General features: G+C 43.8%; 1 protein-coding gene across 1 annotated transcript in view; it reads right to left on the bottom strand.

The window, feature by feature from the left end:
• The window catches only part of LOC104259599 (rap1 GTPase-activating protein 1), a 41,620-nt gene extending 20,255 nt beyond the window's left edge, over nt 1-21,365 (bottom strand). The window contains exons 1-13 of the mRNA XM_059833448.1: nt 21,322-21,365; nt 18,397-18,490; nt 17,903-17,938; nt 12,254-12,301; nt 11,094-11,132; nt 10,782-10,973; nt 4,660-4,763; nt 3,071-3,149; nt 2,718-2,771; nt 2,544-2,627; nt 2,200-2,300; nt 1,442-1,571; nt 1,031-1,186 (exon numbers count right to left, since the gene is read on the bottom strand). Of these exons, the coding sequence (XP_059689431.1) occupies nt 1,031-1,186; nt 1,442-1,571; nt 2,200-2,300; nt 2,544-2,627; nt 2,718-2,771; nt 3,071-3,149; nt 4,660-4,763; nt 10,782-10,973; nt 11,094-11,132; nt 12,254-12,301; nt 17,903-17,938; nt 18,397-18,490; nt 21,322-21,365 (1,161 nt within the window). The remainder of the gene's footprint in view (nt 1-1,030; nt 1,187-1,441; nt 1,572-2,199; nt 2,301-2,543; nt 2,628-2,717; nt 2,772-3,070; nt 3,150-4,659; nt 4,764-10,781; nt 10,974-11,093; nt 11,133-12,253; nt 12,302-17,902; nt 17,939-18,396; nt 18,491-21,321) is intronic.
• Between the last annotated feature and the right edge of the window lie 967 nt (nt 21,366-22,332).

The raw sequence follows: 22,332 nt of genomic DNA, 5'->3' as shown, positions 1-22,332 counted from the left end.
ATGACTGAAAGTTGAACATAAAGTTATATAGGCATCCATACACAGTCATGTGACAGAGAAAGAGCTGTGTCCAAAGGCTGCAGATAGGAAATTCATGTTCTAGCAGGGCTTCTTTCAACTGCAGGGCCCTAAAAGGTAGCACTTGCCTGTGAGATGGGCATCAGTTCTGGGATCCCTCAAAGCAGATGTAGCTGGTTTGGACTCCACAGATTAGGTCAACCAGCTGTATCTGACCTGCATTCTCAGGCAGTGCATGTTCTCAGCACTGTGCTCTGCAGCATGAGCAATGCAGACATGACTGCCAGTCAGGTGAATGAGTTTTACCTGGCTTATATAATGCAAGCAAGACATCCCCCAAAATGGCATCAATTGCTCTTCATGCTCCTTGATGTAAACAAACATTTTTTTATCTGAATTCATCCTGCTTCAATTTCCAAGCTTTAAGCTTCAGAAGTTCATCAGCTACTTAGAAAAACATACAAGTACAGTCTAGTTTCACGTGTAGATACTTAACAAATTGATCAAATTATTCTTTAGCCTTCTGTTTGCTAGGTAGAGGCAGTGAGCAGTCCTGGACTCCTTTCAGTAAAATGCTTGTGTTCCAGAATTTTAATCATTCTCATACTCACCTCCTAGCCCCGTCCAGCTTATCAATATCTTTATCAAATCTGGATACTCAAACATGAACACAGATTGCTAAATAGTAGCAATCACACCAAACAGAGAGGACCTCTGCAAACCTATAGAATAGAGAACAACATAGCAGGAAGGAGACTCCCGGTCAGAGATCAAAGAGTGGGTGAAGAGGAAGGAGAGCTGATGGCAGCTATGGATTTCTAGGTTTACTGGTAATAGATCTAATTATTGCCTTTCACTGAAAATGTTGATCAAGTTTACTAACAGAGCAAGTAAAGCTGTTATGATGACAGCTGGCTGAGCCTGTACCTCCGCCAAAGGCCCAAGAACAGGTTTCCACTTCAAGGATCAATATCAGTAAATCAGCACAGAGGAATCTATTGGCTCTGTTTACCTTGTAGAGAGTGTCCCCAGTGGTGCCATGAGTGAGCTGAACTACCACATAAGCATGTAGGAAATTAGAAGCAATCATATCGGGGACAAAAGGTGTGCTTTCGTCCTGGAAGATGATGGCTACAATGTCATTCCCAATGTGACGCTTCCGCTGAAGCTGGAGAGGAAAAAAAAATAAAGCGAGAAGGCAGGTGAAAAAGAGTAGAACATTACGATGGGGCCTCAAACACCAGTCTGTCTAGCATCTCCAACCCCTCTGTTCAACTAAACCCCTCACCACTACTTTTACCACTACTCCAGCCATAATTCCCAACATTATGTGGTTAGGCATTCTCCCCTCTAACTAGCCCCTCATCAAATACCCCTCCCCTCTTAGCCACGCTGTTGAATTCCTTAGTTCTCCTTCCGATACCTGCTGGGAATCTCCCTCTGTGAAGGGCAGCTTTGTAGACACATGAAACATGATCTCCTTGCCCCGGAAATTTGTATAGACTGACTCAGTGCCCGTTTGACCTCTAGTGACATCCAAGCCTCCTCGGAACCTGAGCAAATCCATACCATGCCATAGGTCAGGCAAGACAGAGATGAGAAAGTGGAGAGAAGAAAGAAGACATCAATAACAGTAGCTTGGTACATCATTATCAAAGGTGATTTTTAAGAAATCAGTGATAGTGGGGCACCAAACCTTCCCAAAACAAATGCACTGACTGAAGCTGCACAATGTTTCTGCTGATGAACACGCCTGCTTGCTAAAAGCTATGAAGCTAAACCAGGGATCCTCAAAGGAGCTACTTTCTTTGGCATTCTTCTGAGAAACACAGTCCACATTTTAGAACTACAGAAAGGACAGGCGGCCCCACAGAGAGAGACTAAAACAATACTGACCCCTACCATTGTAAATCAAACTTACATTCACACAGCCAAATGAAATTATTCTTTACTGATACTGTGGGTCAGATCGAGATACCAGGAGACCTTTAAATGAAAATACCAGCAGAGACCTAAGCTCCAACTGGTTCCCAAACAGGATGGTTGGCACAAGCATTCTGGGCTTCTCCACCTGCACTGGGATTCAGAGGACACAGCACTTTTCTGAAAGCAGGGCTCTGACAGAGGTACACGCAGCGTTCCCTAACTCAATCTAGCTTTCCATCTGCGCTGGGTACACACCCACGGAAATCCTGCAGCTGAATCTTGTCACCAAGGAAATCCAGGAACTCCAGGAAACCTAGACTCTCTTCTGTGTTACTGAAGACTTCTTCTTCGGTCGTCTTCAAAAGGAAAGAAGAAGTCATAAGGAGCACAAGCAGTACAAAGAACAGGCAGCAATTTCTAGACATGGTTCAGCCAGCTTTGAGGACGTGCATGAACAAATCGATCAACATAAGGCAAGCTTCTATCCTTTCTCTTTACGGCATCCGCATTTTTCATAGGACAGTACAGACCTTGTTACTACATTTAAGCTAAGAGAACTGACTCTTTGTGTTTTGCCTGAAGTATCTAAGGGAGCTTACCTGTCCAGGTTTCTGGTAGATGACCCCAAATTTGAAGTTATTGCTTATGACGTGTTCATCAAATGCAACAATAAGCTGCGAAGCCTGAGGTAATGAAAATACAAATTATCAGCTGGACATCATTAGCCAGACCTTGATGGAAAAGGGACATACAGACATAACAGAACATTATACCTTGGGGTAGAGGACAGGAAAGAAGCGTTCAACATTCACATCCTCACACAGTAGCTGTTGAGCAAGAGAGAGAGGGAGACAGAATTGTGATTATCATGTGCCCTAGCTTGCTGCGGAAATGACAGTGTAGGCACTGTTTCTAACTATCTGACAGGAGTCCCTTCAGGCAAAAATTATGGTAAAATTATGAGGTAAAATTAGAAGAGAAAGAAGAGAAGCTAAATGGAAGCCTGAAAGGGAAGTATATGACAATACTATTGAGGAATAGTAGAAAAGAGGGAAATGGGAGGACAGAGGTGAAAATAACTTGAAGAATGAGGCTGTAAGAGCGAACAGGCAAGCACGAATCTCACCTTCGCCATCTGGACAGCATTAGGAAACTCATTCAGACAGGAAATGGGGATCAGGTCATGTTTGGTGCCAGTCCGAGTCCTGACACAAAACAAAAAAAGGCATTAGAGCAAAGGCGAAAGGGAGACATAAGCAACACTGGCTCTTTAAAGAAAGAGTAGCCATTCCTTCAGATTATCCTTAAAGCAGTTAATTCCAGAGGATTAATTTTAAGCCTGGTGCATAAAATCACTGGAAAAGGGAGGTATTTACACTTCCTATTGCTCATCACTTGTTGTGGGGAGCAGAGGAAGACAAAACAGGGATGCTTAGTCTCTTGCTCCTTTCCATTCTTTTCTTGCTTGAAGAAGTATTTTGCTTCCCCCCCACCCCCATCCCCCTCCATTTTCTTTCACAGAAATCTAAATGTTGAAACACAATTCATGGACACAGTATTATAATGGATTCATAAGATCATACAATGAGGGTTTGAAAGACAGTTAAAAGGTCTGTTAGAGACAGCCTAGGAAAGCAGATCTGTGCAAAGTATAGGAGGCAGAAATTGCTGTAGCATTGTTCCAGAAAGCTGATGGGGAAAAGCTTCCTTTCTCTAAGTACATATATTAAAGGAGAGATGTCTTTTTAGGGCAGAAGAAATACTGGGCTGTCAGAGTTCTCTTCAAACCATTATAAACAAGCTATTGAGCAAAAGGTGCTGCATACAATACAATATCTTAATAGAGGAATTACTACCCTTTTGTTCTTCACTGGTCTCTTCCATGTAGGAAGGTTTCTGGGCACAGACAAACATTCCCTGGCACAGCTCACAAATAGGCTCTTTCTCTCCGCCCCCCCCCGCCCCCAGATTATCACTCTGCCTGGCACTCTGAAGTGTTCTCTGTATACAATGGAGGAAAACCACCAGTGATTCTCTTGTAGCTGACTCCTATGCAACCAGCACTTTCCCTCAGTCCTGGATGAGTCCTTGTCAGCAGCAACCGTATGGCAGCTGGTTCCAGTAGCATATTGCCTGCTGGAAGTGCACCCAGGCCATAGTGTGGTAAAAGCTTTTCTGCAGCGTGCCTCTCACCTATGCAAGATCCATCTCTGTTCTTCCTCTAGTTCATTCAGCAGCTCTCTCTGGGTGATGGCTCTCAGTGGAAGCCCTAAAGGTTATGGCACTTCATAGGCTGTCCTGGGAAGCTAAGGAATGTTCTAGCTCACCTTCAAGGGAGCCTTAGTCTCAAGTACAAAGTCCAAAGACAGGCCTGGGCTAGGCTGCCCTCCATCAGGGAATCCATATTCTCCTAGAGAGTACTCACATGTCTCTAAGTAAACAGAATAAACAGAAAAACTTTCTTTTTGAGGGAAGAACAGATGTTTTTCACACAGGAACTATAAAGATGCACCTGCAAACATCACTTCAGCTTCCTGAAGGAAACTGCTGAGAGAAACTCAGAGGGGAAGGCAAGAAAAGAAGGCTCAAAGGTTCCTTTGCATTCATCTCCAGGAGAAAGACATGAGATTCATACCCATATCTATGCAGAGGAAGACCAAGGTAAGATGAGAGAGACAGCACAGTAACATACACTTCAACAACAGGTGCTGTTACCTCAACAACAGGCGCAGATTTTCCTGTTTCTCGATCTGTTCATACTTCACAGAAAGTACCAGGTAGCCCAAGGACATGTCACTGGAGTAAAAGTTCTGGTGCTCCTGAAAACAGGAAGCCAAAATGCATTATTCCCAACATTCCCAGAGAAGTTTACCAGACTTTTTGCATACAGCCTGTCACTCAAGATTAGATAATTTTTTCTTTAACTAGCAACGGCATGCTTGAGACACGCATATGCTGTCTCCCAGCCCCCTTGGTGATCAGTCATGCACTGCCAGTTCAGTTCCTCCTCAGCTGTCCATGATCAGAAGGGCTCCTGAAGAGGAATAGGATGAGAACACTCAGCAACACATTTTGAAGAAATGCAGTTTCTTGTAAATAAATGCGTATCTTCCATGGACTCTCCCTGTATCCATTCAGACTCTGTATGACTAAGTAGTGGTCTCCAGCACATTCAACTGGATGTGGTCATGGGAATTTTTGATACAAACAGTAATGGCAGGATCATTATACCAAATGGTTGATCTCTGAGAGCACTCACATCTCAGGGAGGATGCAGTCAGAGCTCCAGGTAACTACTCTGCAGATGAACACCGTTCTCAGCAGTGCCACTAACACTCCTTGAGCTTTAGTGGAGTGTGCCTCGAACAGAGAGAGTCATTCAGTCAAACAATGAACCGTAACGTTCATAACGATGAACATTTTCTCAGGCTCTATATAGAAGTGGCTATGACCACACATTTCTCCTGGGTATACAGCCATGTTCCAATGGCCTGGGTATATAAATATATATTTCATATATATATAAAATATATATACAAATATAAGATACATATCAATATATATAACCTCTAACCTCAAAAGATTAAAGCTTTTTGACAACGGATGTGAACAGAAACCTCTGGCACAATGAGAATACTATAGAGGTGGAATCACCCAGAAATGCTTAGATCGCTCCCATCTTCCCAGTAGAAAACCACTTTATGGCCAGTTTTTAGAGCTGGCTGCTACATAATCTCTGACCAAACAAAGAGCTGAGACTGAACTCATGCTTTCAGCAAACAGTCCAAAATTATTGGGTTTGAGGTATAAGCAGGACAGAGAGATCAATGAGAATGTCATGCAGGGGATCCAATTCTCTTTGGATTAGATTTGATTAGATTAATATCTTAATCTCTTGTTGCTAATGAGAGTTTCTGTTGAAAGGGGCAGTAGTACATTCCAGTATTTAGCCTCCAACACAGGAGAATATAGTGAGATTGGTATGGTACTTCTGAGCTAGCAGTGATGGAAATTGGGATAAGACTCTCTCAGCAAAGCAAAATAATAATAAATAAAACAAAACAAAGAATCCCAAAAACCAAAATCATCCCAGCTACCCTACAGCAGGCAGAATTATCAGTGCCTCCTTATGCCTTGGGACCATGAAAATCAGGACAAAGTCCTACAGCAATCTGCTGTGGAATCAGCAATGTATCCACAGAGATCTTAAGTGCAGAACAGTTTAGGCAACAGAAAAAGAAAATTAAAAAAATTAAAAATCAAGGCTTTCTTTTGGTATGTTTCATAGACAAATCTTGGGTACCTCAAGACATCCAGCTGGATATCCCACTTGTGGTTCTGTAGGAAGAAGCAGCTCTGGCCACTCACTGAGAGTCAAACGCTCCCAGGAGATGAAATGCACACAGTTTAATGGGGAGCTTGATTCCCAAATTCCACTTGTCAATTGTTTCACAGAGAAGAAGTACCAACTGCTATCTTGTTTGTTGATGTATTTTCTAATGATAGGGTTGCCCATCACCAGCTTACTTGTAAGATATAATCAGCATACTCTGCATACATTTTAGTGTGTACAGATTCTGTTCTGATGTACACCAGTTTTACACTATTTGGTTGTAGAAGTGATCTCCTCAGCCTAAACGCAAAGCGTTTGTCATGGTCAAATTAAATAGAGGAGAGAGATAAAACACCATTCCCCTGCAAATAATGAATGGACTGTTCTACCACCAGAATAGCAGTCATCTCAATTCAAAGACAGGGTCACTTGCAACCTGAGAAGATGGCCAGGGAGCATGAAGTCAGTAACCAGGATTGCAAGACTCAGAGGAAGCATCACAGGAAGCACTGTATAAATGCGTCCTTGTGCATGACACAAAAGTGTTATGCACTGGGACAGTAAGTTAAGTGTCCAGTTGTACAGTCAGAACTTGCATGATCTGGAATGTGTTCTGTGAAAGGAATACTCAATTAATTAATTAATAATGACTCAATGGCAGCAAAGTGTGTAATTTCATCAAAAAGAGTTGCTAGTCTGGCGGTTCCTTCCTCAGCCTTTTGCCTAGAAAATACAGGTCTGTTCTGTCTCTGGTGGATTGCAACCTCTCCAAACACAGTGGTGAGATTGTCTTTTGCTGTGGAAAAAAATCTAAACATTTTTTTATGTTAGTAATAGTTCTGATTCACTGTGAAACAAAGATACATCTAGTGAAAATCTCTGATATCTATATGTGGACGTAGGCGTCTTGAAGTCAACAGACATAAACCAGTCCCCTCTTTGGAAAAAAAAAAAAAAAAAAAAGAATAACTAAGACTACAGTCACTACCCTGAACCTGGATGTGAAGATGAAGCTATTGAACTTCTTTAAGTATTAGAGATATCAGTGTCCTCACTTCCTCTTTGAGATAGAAAAAAAACAACACCCAGAACTGCCCTGCTACTGACCTATGGGGAAAAAGTTTCACGGCTTCTGGTGCTACCATAGTCTACCTTCTGCTGAAGCAGACCGAACAAGTGGGTCCTGAAAAAGATGAGGTATAAGTAAAGAGGAGCAAATAGGCGAACAGAATAACGTGGCCTCTAGCTGCAGTGTTCCAATCACAGAAGTCCAGCATGATCTGTCACACAAGTCAGTGGTAGTGACTGAACTTACCTGTACATGGGAAGCAGAGCTGAGATCAAAGGAAGTCACAAAGGCTGAGAGGACAGTTCATTTCTCCTGACCACGACTTTCAGGATACTAATAGATTTTTTGGGATGTGAACAAGAATCAGGTGCAGTAGTCATTGTGACCAAGGGCAGAAAGACAGAGCAGCTGAGGAATAAACATATTCAAGGAGCAAAACAAGAGCATGCTCAATGGCCAGCTGAAGTCTAGAATCAAAGTCCATAAACCAAAGAAGTCATATGCTAGGGCGGATGCCCAAGACAGGCTGTTAAGGAAAAAGACAGCACGATGCCAACAAAAGTAAGGACTAGAAGGCAGAACAAAGGAATAGGAGCCAAAGCCTGAGGTTAGCTGCAGCCAAAAGCAACGCTGAGCTGCAAAGACCAGAAAACAGGATGCCTTTTAATGAGGCTTCTGAGCCAGACCCCAGCAGGTCTGACACATTGGGATATCAGTTGCTTTGGAGACCGCTATCAGCTCTGCAGCCGGCATAACCGGGCAGAGCTGCACAAAGGGGTGCAAGCTTCACAGGCAAACAGGCACCAGAATTAGTGGAGGTCTTAAAATAATTGAATTTTTGTCAAAGCTACTCTGGCTGCCTAGCTTGATCCTGAATGTAAGCCTGGGTTTTAAACTGAGATCTGAGTAATTGTATGTATGAACAAAAGTATAATTTCCTCGTTATGACTTTTTTTTTTTCCACTCTGTGATTTTCTTTCTCTGTAAAAACACATAGGTAACAGAAGGCAGACTCAAGAGTCCTTCAACGTACAACAGCATTTATCATTGGCTGTCCTGAAGTTAGAGATGAACCATCAAAAGGCTTTATGGTTAATACTGAAGATTGCAACTCAGCAGTGACAAGAAACCCTGGAGCTGAGATGACCTATGTATAGATACAAATTTGTTCAGGCATAGAAGCAGTTTCTGTAACATTTAAGGCAGTCTGAAAGGAAGTTCTGGATTTCAAACAGATCTCTGTAAAAGCAATTAAATATCTTCCATGCGGCTAAGGGGAAAGACTAAGAATACACAAGGAGTGCTGACAGTTTGCCTGAGAAGTTATAAAGCTATTAAGACATTGGCCATGTTTTTAGCCGCTTGGGTTCCTTTAGATGAAATAGAATTATTTTCACTATTCAGTAGCAGCAATTGCACCAAAGAGGAACAAATCAGACAAAAGTAAAAGACGTCTTGCCTGTGGGACCTGGTATGTTTCATCAGTTCTTTTAGTAACAGGAGCATAGGAAGCCAGAGAACACTAAAAGATCTTTACAGGATTCAAAATGGGTTCATTAGCCCATTCTCTTCAAGACAACTGAAAATAAAACTTTGAATTAACTTGGCAACCTCTGGTCACCTGGTAAAATACTGGGATGATTTCATCCCTGAAGAAGGAAAAAAAGGAGTTTTGGTGGCCAAATGATTATGTGATGACCTACAGGAAGACAATGATACCTGAACATCCAAACCTATCAACAGTGATAGATAACTAATAAACTTACAGCACTGAGTAGACAGCATCATTACTCCAGCAAGCCTTCTTGTTGGAAAAGTGTAAGGTGTTTTTTGCCAGTCAGATGACAACAAGGACCTAGAAGCTACTGCCATTGTTGGCAGCTGCAGAACACAGAACCACTAAGGCTTGTGGAAAAGCTCCGAGCTCTCTCCTTACCTAAGCCTTTAAGACATGGGTAAAGTTTTCTACCCATGGGTAGTGTTTTCTGTGACAAGAGTCCTGTTCACCTTGTTATTTTCTGACACTGGCTTGCTCAAAAACTTGCCTGTTTAATTGAACATGGACACAGATTCATTCCAATTAAGAAAAAGAATAAAACACTGGACACGCTGTAGAAAAGGGAGAATAATAGGTGAGAGGAGTTTTTCTGTAGTACTGAAGCACTGATGGTTGGGCACTTCACAAATGTGTACAGTCGGAAGGTATGGGAATTCCTGGATCTCTCTTGGAAGGAACAATGATGATATGGCTCTGCTTGAGCAGGGGTATGGACAAGACGAGCTCCAGAGGTCGCTTCCAACTTCAACCATTCTGTGATGCTGTGATATCAGGTCAGCAGTGAATCGTACAATCGGAGTGAGAAAAAATCATATCCCAGTTTGCTTCTCATCCTAGCTGGCTCTGGAAATCTTCAAGCACAACCCTAAATTTACCACGACAGGAAAAATAATTACAGTTGGCATACTGAAGGCTTCTGGAATGTTACAGGATAAATGTCCATTAACAGATCGTACAGCAGATCTGTCAGTCTAGAGAGGAAGCCTCCAGGAAAGGTACTTTACGTATAAATTATATTAATATCGGTTTCTAGCGTTGCATGCTACACAAGATCATTCAGACAAGTCCAGCTACAGCAGAACAGGTCCCCAGCACCGCCCAAAGCTCCACCTCTTCCTGGTTTTTAAGTTATTAAGCAGTCGTGGAGGGAGACCACTGAATAAGATGCAGCATGAGTATACCTGTCAGGCTCTCACTTGTTCTTGATGGTTAATATCATCCTGAGATCCAGTCTGGGAATCAACCAATTCCCTAAACAGACCAACCCAAATGAACCTTAATGGCCAGCCAACAAACATCCACTTAATGAGGCCAAGCTCTGTCCCCCTGTCCTGAAATTTTTAAAGTTAGGCAACACTTAGCACCAAACTTACTTAAATCAAACAACCATAAAACACATTGTCCAGTTTCTTCATTCACATTCTGTGGTGACCATACTTGCTACTTATCTACATGGAGGAAAATGGACCATTTTTCTTACTACTGAGGGCCCTGCACTGTCAGTGCTGAAGTCTCCTCTAAAAATAATACCATCCCCATTTCCAGTATTAGTACACTTTTTTGCCCTTTGTCATCCCAAGGTTGGTATCTGTCCAGGAGCCTCAGAAGAGCTTCTTAACCAAATATAAGTATTTCCTGTGCAAACCTTTCTCTTCTGTTAATGCACAGGATGATGCACATATCGCAAGGGGACAGGACCAACCTAACACACTGCTAGCCATATGGTAGTATGTACCTTGTTTACATTAGTTCAAGGCGTCACGAGGAATTGAAATGGAGTGGCTGTGCAGTTATTTCTAAGCCCATCAGGAAAAGCCTGAGATACATTTCAGCCTTGAGGCTGGGTGGGCAGAGAAAGCTCTGAAGAACACCCTTACCTTCCCCAGAAAATGTTTGCGGTACAGCTTGGCTGTAGGGTCACTCTCCAGTTTCACTTTACCACTCCAGGGAAAGGGTACGTCAGACAGAGTTGGACTCAAGCTGGAGAGGTTGTGGCTGGTCCCTTCAATCCAGTAGCCCCCAAACTGGGGTAAGATAATGAGAGGATATGGCCACCCTTTCTGTAATACCTATTCAGGAGGACAGAGAACATGAAAGCTGAAAGGCCAATAAGCTGGAAGGCAAATAAGCTGGAAGGCCAATAAAAAATAAAGTCCAAGTTAAAACAGAGGATAGGAGTACTAACTCACCTCATGGATGCTGGGGTAAGGAATATACTCCTCTTCTGTCTGAAATTGGAAGAGACCATTAGCAAAAATGCGTGGCATCATTTAAAGTGTTATGCTCTCATGATGGCACAAGCTGGACCCTCAGCTTCTACTCTGCCCTAGTCCATATTTAGAGCTTTACTTTAGGATTTAAGGTTAGACTCTTGTTTCCCAAATCTCAGCGTTATAATACAGAACTTTGAGAAGAATAAATTTAGGAGTCAGTTTTCACCCACCTTCCTCCTTGAAACTACACAGAATACAGGCATGCAAAACGAGGTTGTAGTCAAACTATAGGCAAATTGGATGAGGTTAGGAGTGAGAGCCTCTCTCCTTTCCTTCCACACACTGTTAGACAGCTGCTGCTGTTCTGCAGACAGAGATGACAGTAGGGATGGTAGAAATAGTACTGTATTTACAGCGAGATCAAGGTTGTGTCATCTCCATAGCTAGACCTGTGGTACACAACTGAGCAGTGCTGAGGCAAGACTGCAAGAAGAAGAGTATCTGAGCCACTTTATGCCAGTTGCATGCCCCTTTCATCACCACAAAGAGCACTGACCATTTCTGTCAGAATTGAGCTATATCAATTCTCTGTGTGGCTTTTTTTTTCTTCCTAAGGTCATTCCAAGATTGAATTCAAGGTCAAGGTATTTTAAGGTTACTGTGCCTGAGCTGAGACTGAAAGAAGGGAGAGGAAGAGTTGAGAATTTAAAGACGGGAATCTCTTCTTATTGGCCTAATATTGAGGGAAACAGACCAGCTTTCTAGTAGCATCTATGGCTCCTCAGGCAGACTACTGAAATATGCAATGTGGTTTCATAAATATTACTATAGCTCTTAAATTGAATAAAATTTAAGAAATTATTTAGTCAAAACTAAGATTGTTAATAATATTAAACACTTCTTGGAACGACTTAAATTTGAAAAAGGGAAGTATTGATTCTGTTTCAGCTACATAGTTTCACCCTGTTGTGCCACAACTTTAAAAAAAATAAATAAATTAAAAAGGCAAGCATATTTGTGTTCTTGGGCTGTTTGTAGGCTTCCTGTTCACTCCAAGATGAAAATACACTGCAAGCCAGATCCGTTATTATATACCATTCTCTGCAACTTAGGAGGCAACAACAACTTGGCCTGACCTTGAGAGGAGCTGGAAGGGAACATCTTTGTTCGTCCAGACGACTCCCCTGGAAACAGAAAAATCACAGACAGTGAATCCTATGTTTTAGCATGTCTGTTTCACTTACCCTCTGTGTCCTCCTCCATATCCCCAAAATGCATATTTTGTCTCTCTCTGTAATCTTCTATTTTATGCAAGTTTGGAATAAACCTAGAACTTGGCAGTCCCCTAGCTGGGCATAAAAACTGAAAAACCCCCCCTCCTTACATCTCTTAAAAAGCAGAAAGCTGGCAGAAATCAAAAGCAATCTCCCTCCCAAACTGATATTCTTATTTAATTCTCTAATCTCTTCTGGCTACTTTACTTGCTATCCCAAGCAATAAAAAAAGGAAAAGGTAAAGAGAGAATGCGAAAGAACAGTATTTCAGACCATTCATTCCTGTTCCACTCTTCGCTCTCCCTTGAAGATACTGTCAGGCAGAGCATAGAGAACCTCAGAGTAGAGTTAAGAGAAGTAACAACACTTGTTTTGAGGATTAGGGCTAGGCAAGAAGACTTTAAGCAGCTTATGTGGCTTGCTTCCATCCACATAAGGGAACAAATCTGTCTCCTGGAGGCAAGACAGAAAATCAAAGCTGCTCTCCATCTATACATCTGACTACTGCAACAGACTCCTGCAGGCAGCAAGGCGCCACATAGCCAAGCCCTGCACATCTGCTCTCCTAGGCACCATTACTGTGAGGTAGGTTGGAATGGCAGGGCAAAAGACTACCAGGTGCCTTGTTTCTTCCTGAATCAGCAGCTGGCACCCAGACTTGGTTATATTTCTTAAGGCTATTCCATCTTCTGCCTTCTCACCACGGCAAGACTAGCTCACTTCCACCACACCTCTGCAGCAGAAGCACACAGGACTAGGAAAATTTTAACATGGACTGAGCAGAGGTCCGGAACAAAAGAAGCTGAAAAGATATAGGGGCCAACAGGCTGCATAAAATGCTGGCCATAGTCCAAGTGGGCATCAATACAAACGGAAGAGTAAGAGGCAAAATTCGCATTGTCAGATAGGAAGCTAAAGACCAGGAATTGAGTTGTAGCTTTCTCTTATACACAATACATGAGCATTCAACTGCTGCCACCTAAGTCTTGTACTCTCATACCGGAACATGATGCTGCAACTCCATTTTTTATACACCATCAGTGGCTGCTTAATGGAGTGGCTAATCAGGGATTCCAGATAGGACAAGCAGCTCTTGACTTTGTTCTGAAAATAAGCAGGATCTGATTTATAACAGCTATGTCTATGCAAGTATTCCACAGTGGAACTAGCTTGTAAACTAGTATCTGGTAGAAACATGTAAATCTGAGTGGAGTTCTAAAGTGGAGATGCAAGGCACTCAAGAGCAAAATTTGGGGTCAATGCTCCAGCCATATAGGGTGAAAAAACCTGCTAGTATAGCAAAAATATTAACATTAAGCAATAGCAACATTACATCAAGGATTAATAATGACCAGGATGCTCCTTGCAGAAGCAACAAAAAGGGGGGGGGGGGGGGAAGACAAGACATCCATTACACATAAAAACAAGGTTATAGAAAAATGAGAAAGTTTATTAAAAGAACCTGAAAATGAGCCATAAAAAAGGTAAATCGTTATGAAATGATGAGGAGCCAGACCCTGAGCTCACAACAAATGCATAACACCTTCAAAAAACTCTTTGAAACACCAGAGGAAAACCAGTATGGCTAGACGCCACAGTAAGGGAGACTAGCAGTAGATACATGAGGGCATTCTTCATAAGCCTGAAGTTGAGTTCAAATACACAAAATAGAAGTAACAACAAATTTTAGTTGTTTAAATACAGAAATACAGTAAAGCAAGTAAGGAACAATCTGCAGATAATAACAGCAAAAAATTTATTTTCCTATATATATTAGAAAAAAGAAGCTTGCCAAAATGTCTACAGGATCAAACTATAAAAGCTGAGCTTAGAGAAGGCAACCCCCCCAAAAAAATTTTTTTTTCCAGTTGTATTTTCAACAGAGGAGCCTCAACAAATACCAGCTTCGAACTATTCTTCATGGGGAAATATCAGAAGATCTGTTTCAAATTGCAATGTCAGTGGACAGCACTGACAAAATGAACAGCAAATTACCAGGACATGGTGGGTTGTGAAATTAAGATGGAACAGAGAGAGGCTGACAAGTGATCTTTACCTTCTGTGGAGGTAGTAGTAATCATTTTGCATTTGGGCAAGTCGTAAAGCTGAGAAAATGGAGTGCATGAAATGTAAGTGCAAATGGATGTTTTGTTGATGTGATCTGCAGCTTCACCTGTCAGCCTGGTGTGTTGGGGCTCATGAGGAAGGCTAGGTTCTGAAGCAGGGGTCTCAGGAACAGTTCTTTGGGGCAAGAACCTCCTATGCTCTATCAAATTCAGACTGAGACAGGAGGGACACGTAGGTACAAAGCAGCCCCAGCCTTCCAGAACAAACTGTGGAAAGAACCAGGACAAACTTGCTATGCACCAGGGGATTTCTGCACATGGAAATGGAGGTTGCGAAACTGCAATTTTGTAAGATGTCTCTCCCCTTCCTTGGCATTTTTGACAGATCTGATAACTGCAAAAACTTCCCAGTTTCAAAGGAGGTCCTGGTAGGAGACCAGTATCTCAGAAAGGCCTGAGGGAAAACTTCTGGGCTGCTGTAAAGGAGCTGCAGTTTGTATTGGAGCCTCGACAGAGAGTGGAGGAATGTGCCAGCACGTTCCATGAGTCTGCACTGTTCAAGGAGCTCCTGGTAGCCTGCAAGCAGAAGACATAGGCCTAAATCTACTAACCTCTTCTCTAGAGTGAAGCTTAAGATACTGGCAAAGATCTAATGCAGTCCCAGCCATATAGTCCATAGCTTTATTTTAGAGGGTAACCAGGACTTACAGCGTAAGTTGTTGAAGTGTCAAAGAATGGGCAGAACAACTGGTTGATGATCACCGTCATTCCTCAAAAGGGAGAGGCATAAACTATGGCAGTCTCAGCCACCTGTTGAGACACCCTTCTGGTTTGGTCCAGTCTGGCTTGCGGAATTGCCTTTAAGGAAAGGCTTTCCCTCAGTGTCTCCCTGCGTAGCTTACTGGAGACAGTATCGGTCTGGGAATCCCAGGGTCTTGTACAGGGGAAACACCTGGCCTGAGCCGGATGAAAAAACGGACAGCAAAGGAAAAAGCTGTCCAGACTCACACTCGGGTCCAACATGGCATAACAATGCTATGATAACACATGTTTTTTTTATGGGGAAAGAGCGGTGCCTTCAGGGGACTAGTTCAAAACGGACAACTTAGATATAAAAGGGGACATAGGAAACAAACCATGAAGGTAGTTGTGAGAAAATAAGACTGAAGGATGTGTTGAAACTGTACGAATGCAGAACAGAGGTAGTGAACATCATACCATAACAGACAAAAGCAGGTAAGTGAAGAGGGATTGGTTATGCAAGTATGTGAAGACCTAAAACATCTGGGTTCATTGGCTGAAATAAGATTTGCTTGCTTTTCAACTGCTTGCACTGCAGAGCAATCCAAGAACAATGTATTCATAAGTGTCCTTATCAAAGTATTTACTATGACTTCACTACATCTGTATGCATAGAACAATGTAGCCAGTAGCCCATTTACTTCAAGTAATGATTATTAAGATTTAGAAAAAAAAGAAAGAAATAAAAAGGCAAACTTCATTCCCAGATCTCGGGGACAGGTTTCAGTTTAAAAAGAGGGCACAACTTTACCTGTTAATTCATCACACATAATGTGAAATGGCTACGTTAAATTTCAGTCAAACAATTATACTCCAATCCGATTGTTAAAATACTCGAAAACTAATTCTATCCTGTGGCTTTGTTGTTGTTATTTTACAGGAGAAATGTCCAAGTCTCCTTCTTTACCTTTTACTCACTTGATTGCTAATAAAAATCCCAGATTTCATTTTCAAGAATGTTTCAACAAATATAAAGGAGAGCCAGAGTCAAATGGAAAAAGGGAAAGAAAAAACAAACAAAAAAGAATAAATAAAGGATTAGTAAAGAAAGACCACAACAAATAATAAAAAGAAATACTGGGGGGAGGGGACCCTTTTTCTTTTGGAAAACACCTCTCTTCCCTTCTTTCAAAAAATTGCTGTCATACTTAAGTAGCAGTTATTAATTCTCCGAGTGCAAGACAAGTGACAAAACAAGCTAAATTAAAAAAAAAAAATACGCTATACAGTTTTAACAATGGGCAGTTAAGAAACCAATGTAGATGTAAAATTAGGTGACCTGCATATGTTGGAAATTCTCATCAGCTCCCTCTGTTCTATCTCTAACTAAAGAGGTTCAAATCCAGTGAGAGACAGTTTTCATACAGTAAACTGGGAGCTGAGAAACACTGAGAATCTTAAGCAACACAGTCTTCCAGTAAGGGACTTCTGCTAGCGATTCTTCCTTATACAGATTTCAAAAGGCCTGGAAAGGACTGCCATACCTTTTAACATGTGCTTGAACTCAACAAGCAGCTCTTCACGCTCGAGCTTACTTTCTAGCACTGAGCAAAGTAAGCCAGGCACACTTACAGAGCTTGTTATTCTAAAGCACTGAGAATACATCCCAAACACAGTTTGGGTGTCAGTACAGTGGTTTCAATCTCATACACATGAGTATATATAAAGATGTACCTTCAGCCCCTCCTTCTCCCACTTGTCCTTTCTAGTCTGCCAAACAGTACTTCAGTCTCCTAACTCTATACTCAGCATTTTGCTGCTGCCTTCCACCTCCTCACCTTTATAGTCCCACCAAAGTCGTGCATTTTCCTCATATCCATAATTTAATCACCCAAATTCCAGAAAAGAAGTTAATTGTTTCCTATTAGTTTAATTCCTGCACATAATAAAAGGCAGGCGTTATCTGCCATGGTACATGTTATGTTAGGTCAAAGTTAACCACAGCATTTTAAAGAAGGTGTACCACTCAGAGAAAATATTGGTACTCTGTAAGGATGCTCCAAGAACAGATCATCTGAAAAATGTAGTTTGAGAAGATTTTGTTGTTAGATATATAATATATATAACATATTATTATATTACTATATCTTTATTTGGTAGGGCAGGGTTGGTTTTTTCCCCTTTTATTTCAATTTTGTAATGTAACATATGCAACTAAATGCACATATTTCTTTACGAGAGTTAAGCCAGAGTCATTCTTTCCTGTGCAAGTTAAAGACAGGGCCTACAGTAGTTATTTATTAAACTCTTTGACCTTGCTAAACGCTGTTAACACCCATTAATGACCTGTCATTAGCAGCTGCTACCCAGCAGAAACATAGTTTCTTGAAGAAGATGCCAGAGAAACCTTAATGCAACTTTGATTTTCTCTCAGAATGACACTTCTGCAAAGAACAGACAGAATGATATTAATTTGTGTCTACTCCTTCCATCATGCTAGTTGGAAAAACGAACATGGGAAAATGCTTTTCAAACCCCAGTTAAGAGTAGGTATAAGAGTCTGGGCCTAGAAGAGCTAAATATTCTGCAAGCCCAAATAAAAGGGTATTGGGAGTGAAGTGACAAGACAAATAGCAGCTGATTATTTGTTTGGCTATGAAAAAATCAAGAGATCCCAAAGTCTGACAGAATAACCTCTCCTTACCTGCATTTTCTCAATCATCTCAAACAAGTCCACAGCCTGCAAAAAGGAAAAGACAACAGGGAAAAGAATTCAACATTTGCAGAAGCTAACATTATCTTCTGTGGTGACCCAGATATTGAAGGAGCCAACGGCTCCTTCCATTTTTTGGCACAGGAACCACTTGCTTGCTGAAGACAAGATGGAATCGTTCGTCCTTAACTGACAGCATGGACAATACAACTGGCCAAATTGTCTTCAGCTTGTGTCGCAAAAGGTTGACCTAGAACCTGATCAGACCGGTATCAGGGATTTCTCTCTTTCAATGGGTCAGACTACTGACTTGATACAGTATAGCATAAGAAACAATTAAACGAACAAGTGTAGGATTCTCACAGAAGCAGGCAACTATAGCTACAACACATGCATGCACACAAGCTTGCTTTCAGGCATTTCTTCTGCTCAGTGGTTCTAGGCACATTCCAACCCCAAGCCAGAGGAACATGGACTGCCTTTACCTTGTTGGGGACAGCAGGAGCGAGAGCACATGGAAAGCCTTGGGTAGGAGAGTCTATAACATCACTGAAGCAGCACACACCCTCCTCAGACCTCCTGCAAGAGACAGAGACAGAAGGGGGGGAAAAAAAACCCCCACACACAAAAAAAGGAAAAAGTAAAACTTCTAACTCTTGGAGAACTCAAGATGCCAGTGCTTGCTTGCCATGCCTCCTTTGCCTTCTGCTGTCTTCTGCTTAGTCTTCCTTTCCCCAGTCCATTTCTTGCCGATGAGGAAGCTGTCATTCCCTGTGAGATTCCCTGGGATGTCTTAACTTACCACTTGCCACTTGCAAACATCCTGGATATAACAGCAAAAATTCTTCTGGCCCTGACTGCTCTGCCTCTGTTCACACGTACTATTTTCCTCACAAATGTCACGTAAGTGCTGAATGATCTTTTTCACCAAGTTCCTCCTCTATCATAGATTTGCAGCAGAATAAAGACAGGTCTCACAGGAAGCTTTGGGATCAGATGTCAAGACTGAACCATATTAAAAGAGCTGAAAGTTCTGAAATATCGCTGAAATCAGCACCTAAAGGACAGCCCCAGTCGCCACAGCCTGGGTATTAGTCTCTAAGAGAGGAACATAACAGAGATGGTGCCAGAACAGAACCGATACACACTGCAGGGGAGATGTAGGCACGATTCTGTGTTACCACTGCTGCTAAAGCCACTGTGCACATTAGTGGGGCTTTTGGCTGCACATCTTCTATTGAAAATATATTATTATTATTATTTTGGCCTCTGCTGGAGCAGCAGTGTATACAAACAGCAGTAACACTTACTTGATTTCATAGAAGAGAAAACAAAAAATAACACAAACAATATACTGTAGTTTAAAAGACATGTATTGCATTGCCCATTGCAGTACGGACAGCCTCACTGCCAGCTGCAGCTCTCCTACAGTTAGTTAATAAACTTCCCATGCGATTCACAGTTTTTACCAGCAGTCACAACTGGGGTTTAAGTCACAGTGAAGGTCACATAGGTGGTGCTGGGAACAAAGCCCAGAAAAGCAGAATGTCATCCTTCTGAAAAAGAAAAGCGATTCTGCAGATGGGGAGAGGAATATGTATGTGCAAAGGTATACTTGCTGAAGCTTTATTAGGCAATGGCAACAAGGGGAAGCAGATGGCCTGAAAAATGCTGAAGACTACACTAGGATTTTACTAGTGACAGTAACCAGCGCATTAACTTCAAGCAGGTAGCCAAACTAAAAGTGGGCACTGCTGATCCACTGCTCAAGACTCCACTCTCAATTCTGAAACGGTGCGAGAAGCAGCTTTGCAGAGCGCTAAGCCACCATCTCCACACACACCACTCTGCTCATGCTCTGTATTCCTGTCTTGCAGCATCCTCTGCTATTTCAGTCCTGGGATCGGTCTATACAGCTCTCTCAAAATCATTCCCATCTGCCATAGCTGAGCCAGTTCAATAACCAAGTCAATGCAAATATTTCTTCTGAGAAAATACAAATTGGCCTTGACAGATTTCATACATCCTTTCACCCGTCTTTCATAAATACTCCAGAGGTAAAGGGGATTTGTTGCACTATGAAGAGACAAATGCCCCAAATCCCCAGCTATTTTCCTGAAAGTTCACAGGGAAGCAGGTGTATAGCTAATGTAAAAACCTTTGCTAATCTGGAAGTCTCCCAGGAGGAGAAACAATAGGGCATGATTTGCAGCTAATTATGCAACAACAGTCAGTATAATAACTGGTGTCCCAGCCTGACGAGTGATTCTTGCAATAAGATGCTGATATGTCTTTTAAATCCCTCACTAGAAGGGACAGGCAATTCAGAAGAACCGAAGGTAAGGTGAAACAAGAACAGGCCTGAAATGCTCACAAGGAGAATTCTGGGCAATGACCTCCCCTTGAGCAACAGCTTCTGCTCTTCCACTCCCTTACAGAGACGTATTTGCTCTACCAAACGCAATTTTTAGGTATTCAGTGAAGACTGCTGAAAACATGACACAAATAGCCTTACTCTACTAACACCTGTACAGCGTTCAATTTTGCTCACACACAGGTTCCTAAAATCCAAGAGAAGGAATTACCGAGAGGGAACTAGGAAAAGGAAGCGACTGCTACAGATGGGACGGGGTTTGCTCTCAGCGGGTCACAAACCCTTCTGCCCACAGACTCTGACTTCCAGTCAGGCCCCTCACTTCCCGCCGCACTCCCCTTCCCGGCCGCGGGGGTCCTGCCCTCCCGTGGGGGCCCTGCCCCGACAGCGGGCGAGCCCCGCTCTCCGCCCAGGGCCGCCGCCGACGGAGAAGGCGGGCAGGGTACCGAAAGGAGAACGCCGCTATAGCTCTCGCTCCCCGCCGGGTGCTACCCCGCAGGACAGGAGAAGGGAGAACTCCCGAGGGAAATTAAATGAATCTCGCCGCGCATCCGCGCTCCCGCCTCCCCTGAAGCCCAAACGGGAGGACTCGGCGGCGCCCGGGGAGGGAAGCAAGCGAGCCTCGCTCTTTCCCTTCAGCGAGGGGAGCCCCCGCCAGCCTCCCCCGCCCGCCTCCTCCCCGCCAGAGCGGGGCCCAGCGAGGGAGGGCCCGCGGCCGCTCTGCCGCACCGGCAGCGCGGCCGGCCCCGGAGCCGGAGCCGGAGCCGGAGCCGGAGCCGCCCGGTGGGCCGCGGCCGTCGCCTTCCCCCTCCTCGCCTCCCCGCCCGGTCAGACGGCCCGCGAGAGCTCTTCCTCCCGCTCCCCAGCACGGCAGCCGCCGCGGGCGGGACCCGCTCCAGCGCTTCACCCCAACCGCCTGCAGCCGCTCCCCTGCCCCGTCCCCGGGCTGCCGGGGGAAAGGCGAGGCGCCCGCGGCGCGGCGGGACCGCGCGGTCCCGGTCCCGGTCCCGGTCCCGGTCCCAGCCCCAGTACACACCCTCCGCAGGCTCCGGCAGGGAAGCCGTGCTCCCGGGAAAACATGCTGGACTGCTCCGCTGAGCCCGCTCCCGGCTTCCCTCCTCGGGAGCCTCCTCTCCCCCTGCCTCGCCATGGAGAAGGGCGCGGGCCCCCTCCCGCTCCCGCCCCCCCCTTCCTCCCAGGCCGGGCTTCAAAGCAGCGACCGCAAAGGGCACCTCACAGCTGGGACCGGGCCCCAGCCGCGCCGGGCGGGCGGGCGGCGGCACGGGGGAAGACGGGGACGAGGAGGAGAGGAGATGGAGAAAGATGAGACCCCACGGGATGGGGTCACAGCCCCCCCTCCGCTGGGGAAGATCAGCTCCCCCAGATGCGCCCTTTCCAGGGGATCCATGGGTGGTGCACAGCCCGCGGGAGCTCTGCTGCGACAGGAGGCTGTACTCCGGGTGATCAGTGACGGTAAGACAAGCACTACCGGACAAGGACAGCAGAAGGGCCCCTTATTCAACTCTGCTGTTGAGCAGGGTCTCTCCCCAAGCTCTCAGTATCCAGCGGGAAAATGAGCGTCAAGGCAACAACCTCCCATTCCCTTCAAGGGAAGACTGAGAAGATAGCAAACCCACTTGCCTTTGGTACTTGGAGCTGATGTACATCAAGTACTACAGACATTTAGCTCTACATCCCCCTTATGAAATAGCTCGCGGATCGAACATGTAAGCTATTCTCTAGGGAAGCTCAAATTCTGAGGGGTCAGAAACCCCTTAACCACCTGCATTTGCACTCATCAATAGATGGTCACTCCTGATCAAAACTGAGGATAAGAACATAGTCTTCCATTACAAGAGTATGCATATAGTTGTGTTTAAATGAGAACACAGAGCTCTTCTGGACACGTTTTTTTCTGTGACTCCCAATTTCATTCCACAGGATGATGTAATGTTTCCTCTTTCTATCAAGATCTATAAAGGCAGCAGCTACAAGCTTATGCCAAGTGTCGGCCTCACAGTGGATTTGTTCTAACTCATAAAGGGGA

This window comes from Gavia stellata, chromosome 1 (genome assembly GCF_030936135.1).
Source record: "Gavia stellata isolate bGavSte3 chromosome 1, bGavSte3.hap2, whole genome shotgun sequence".
Taxonomy (NCBI): domain Eukaryota; kingdom Metazoa; phylum Chordata; class Aves; order Gaviiformes; family Gaviidae; genus Gavia; species Gavia stellata.
This window is presented reverse-complemented; position numbering and strand designations above follow the sequence as displayed.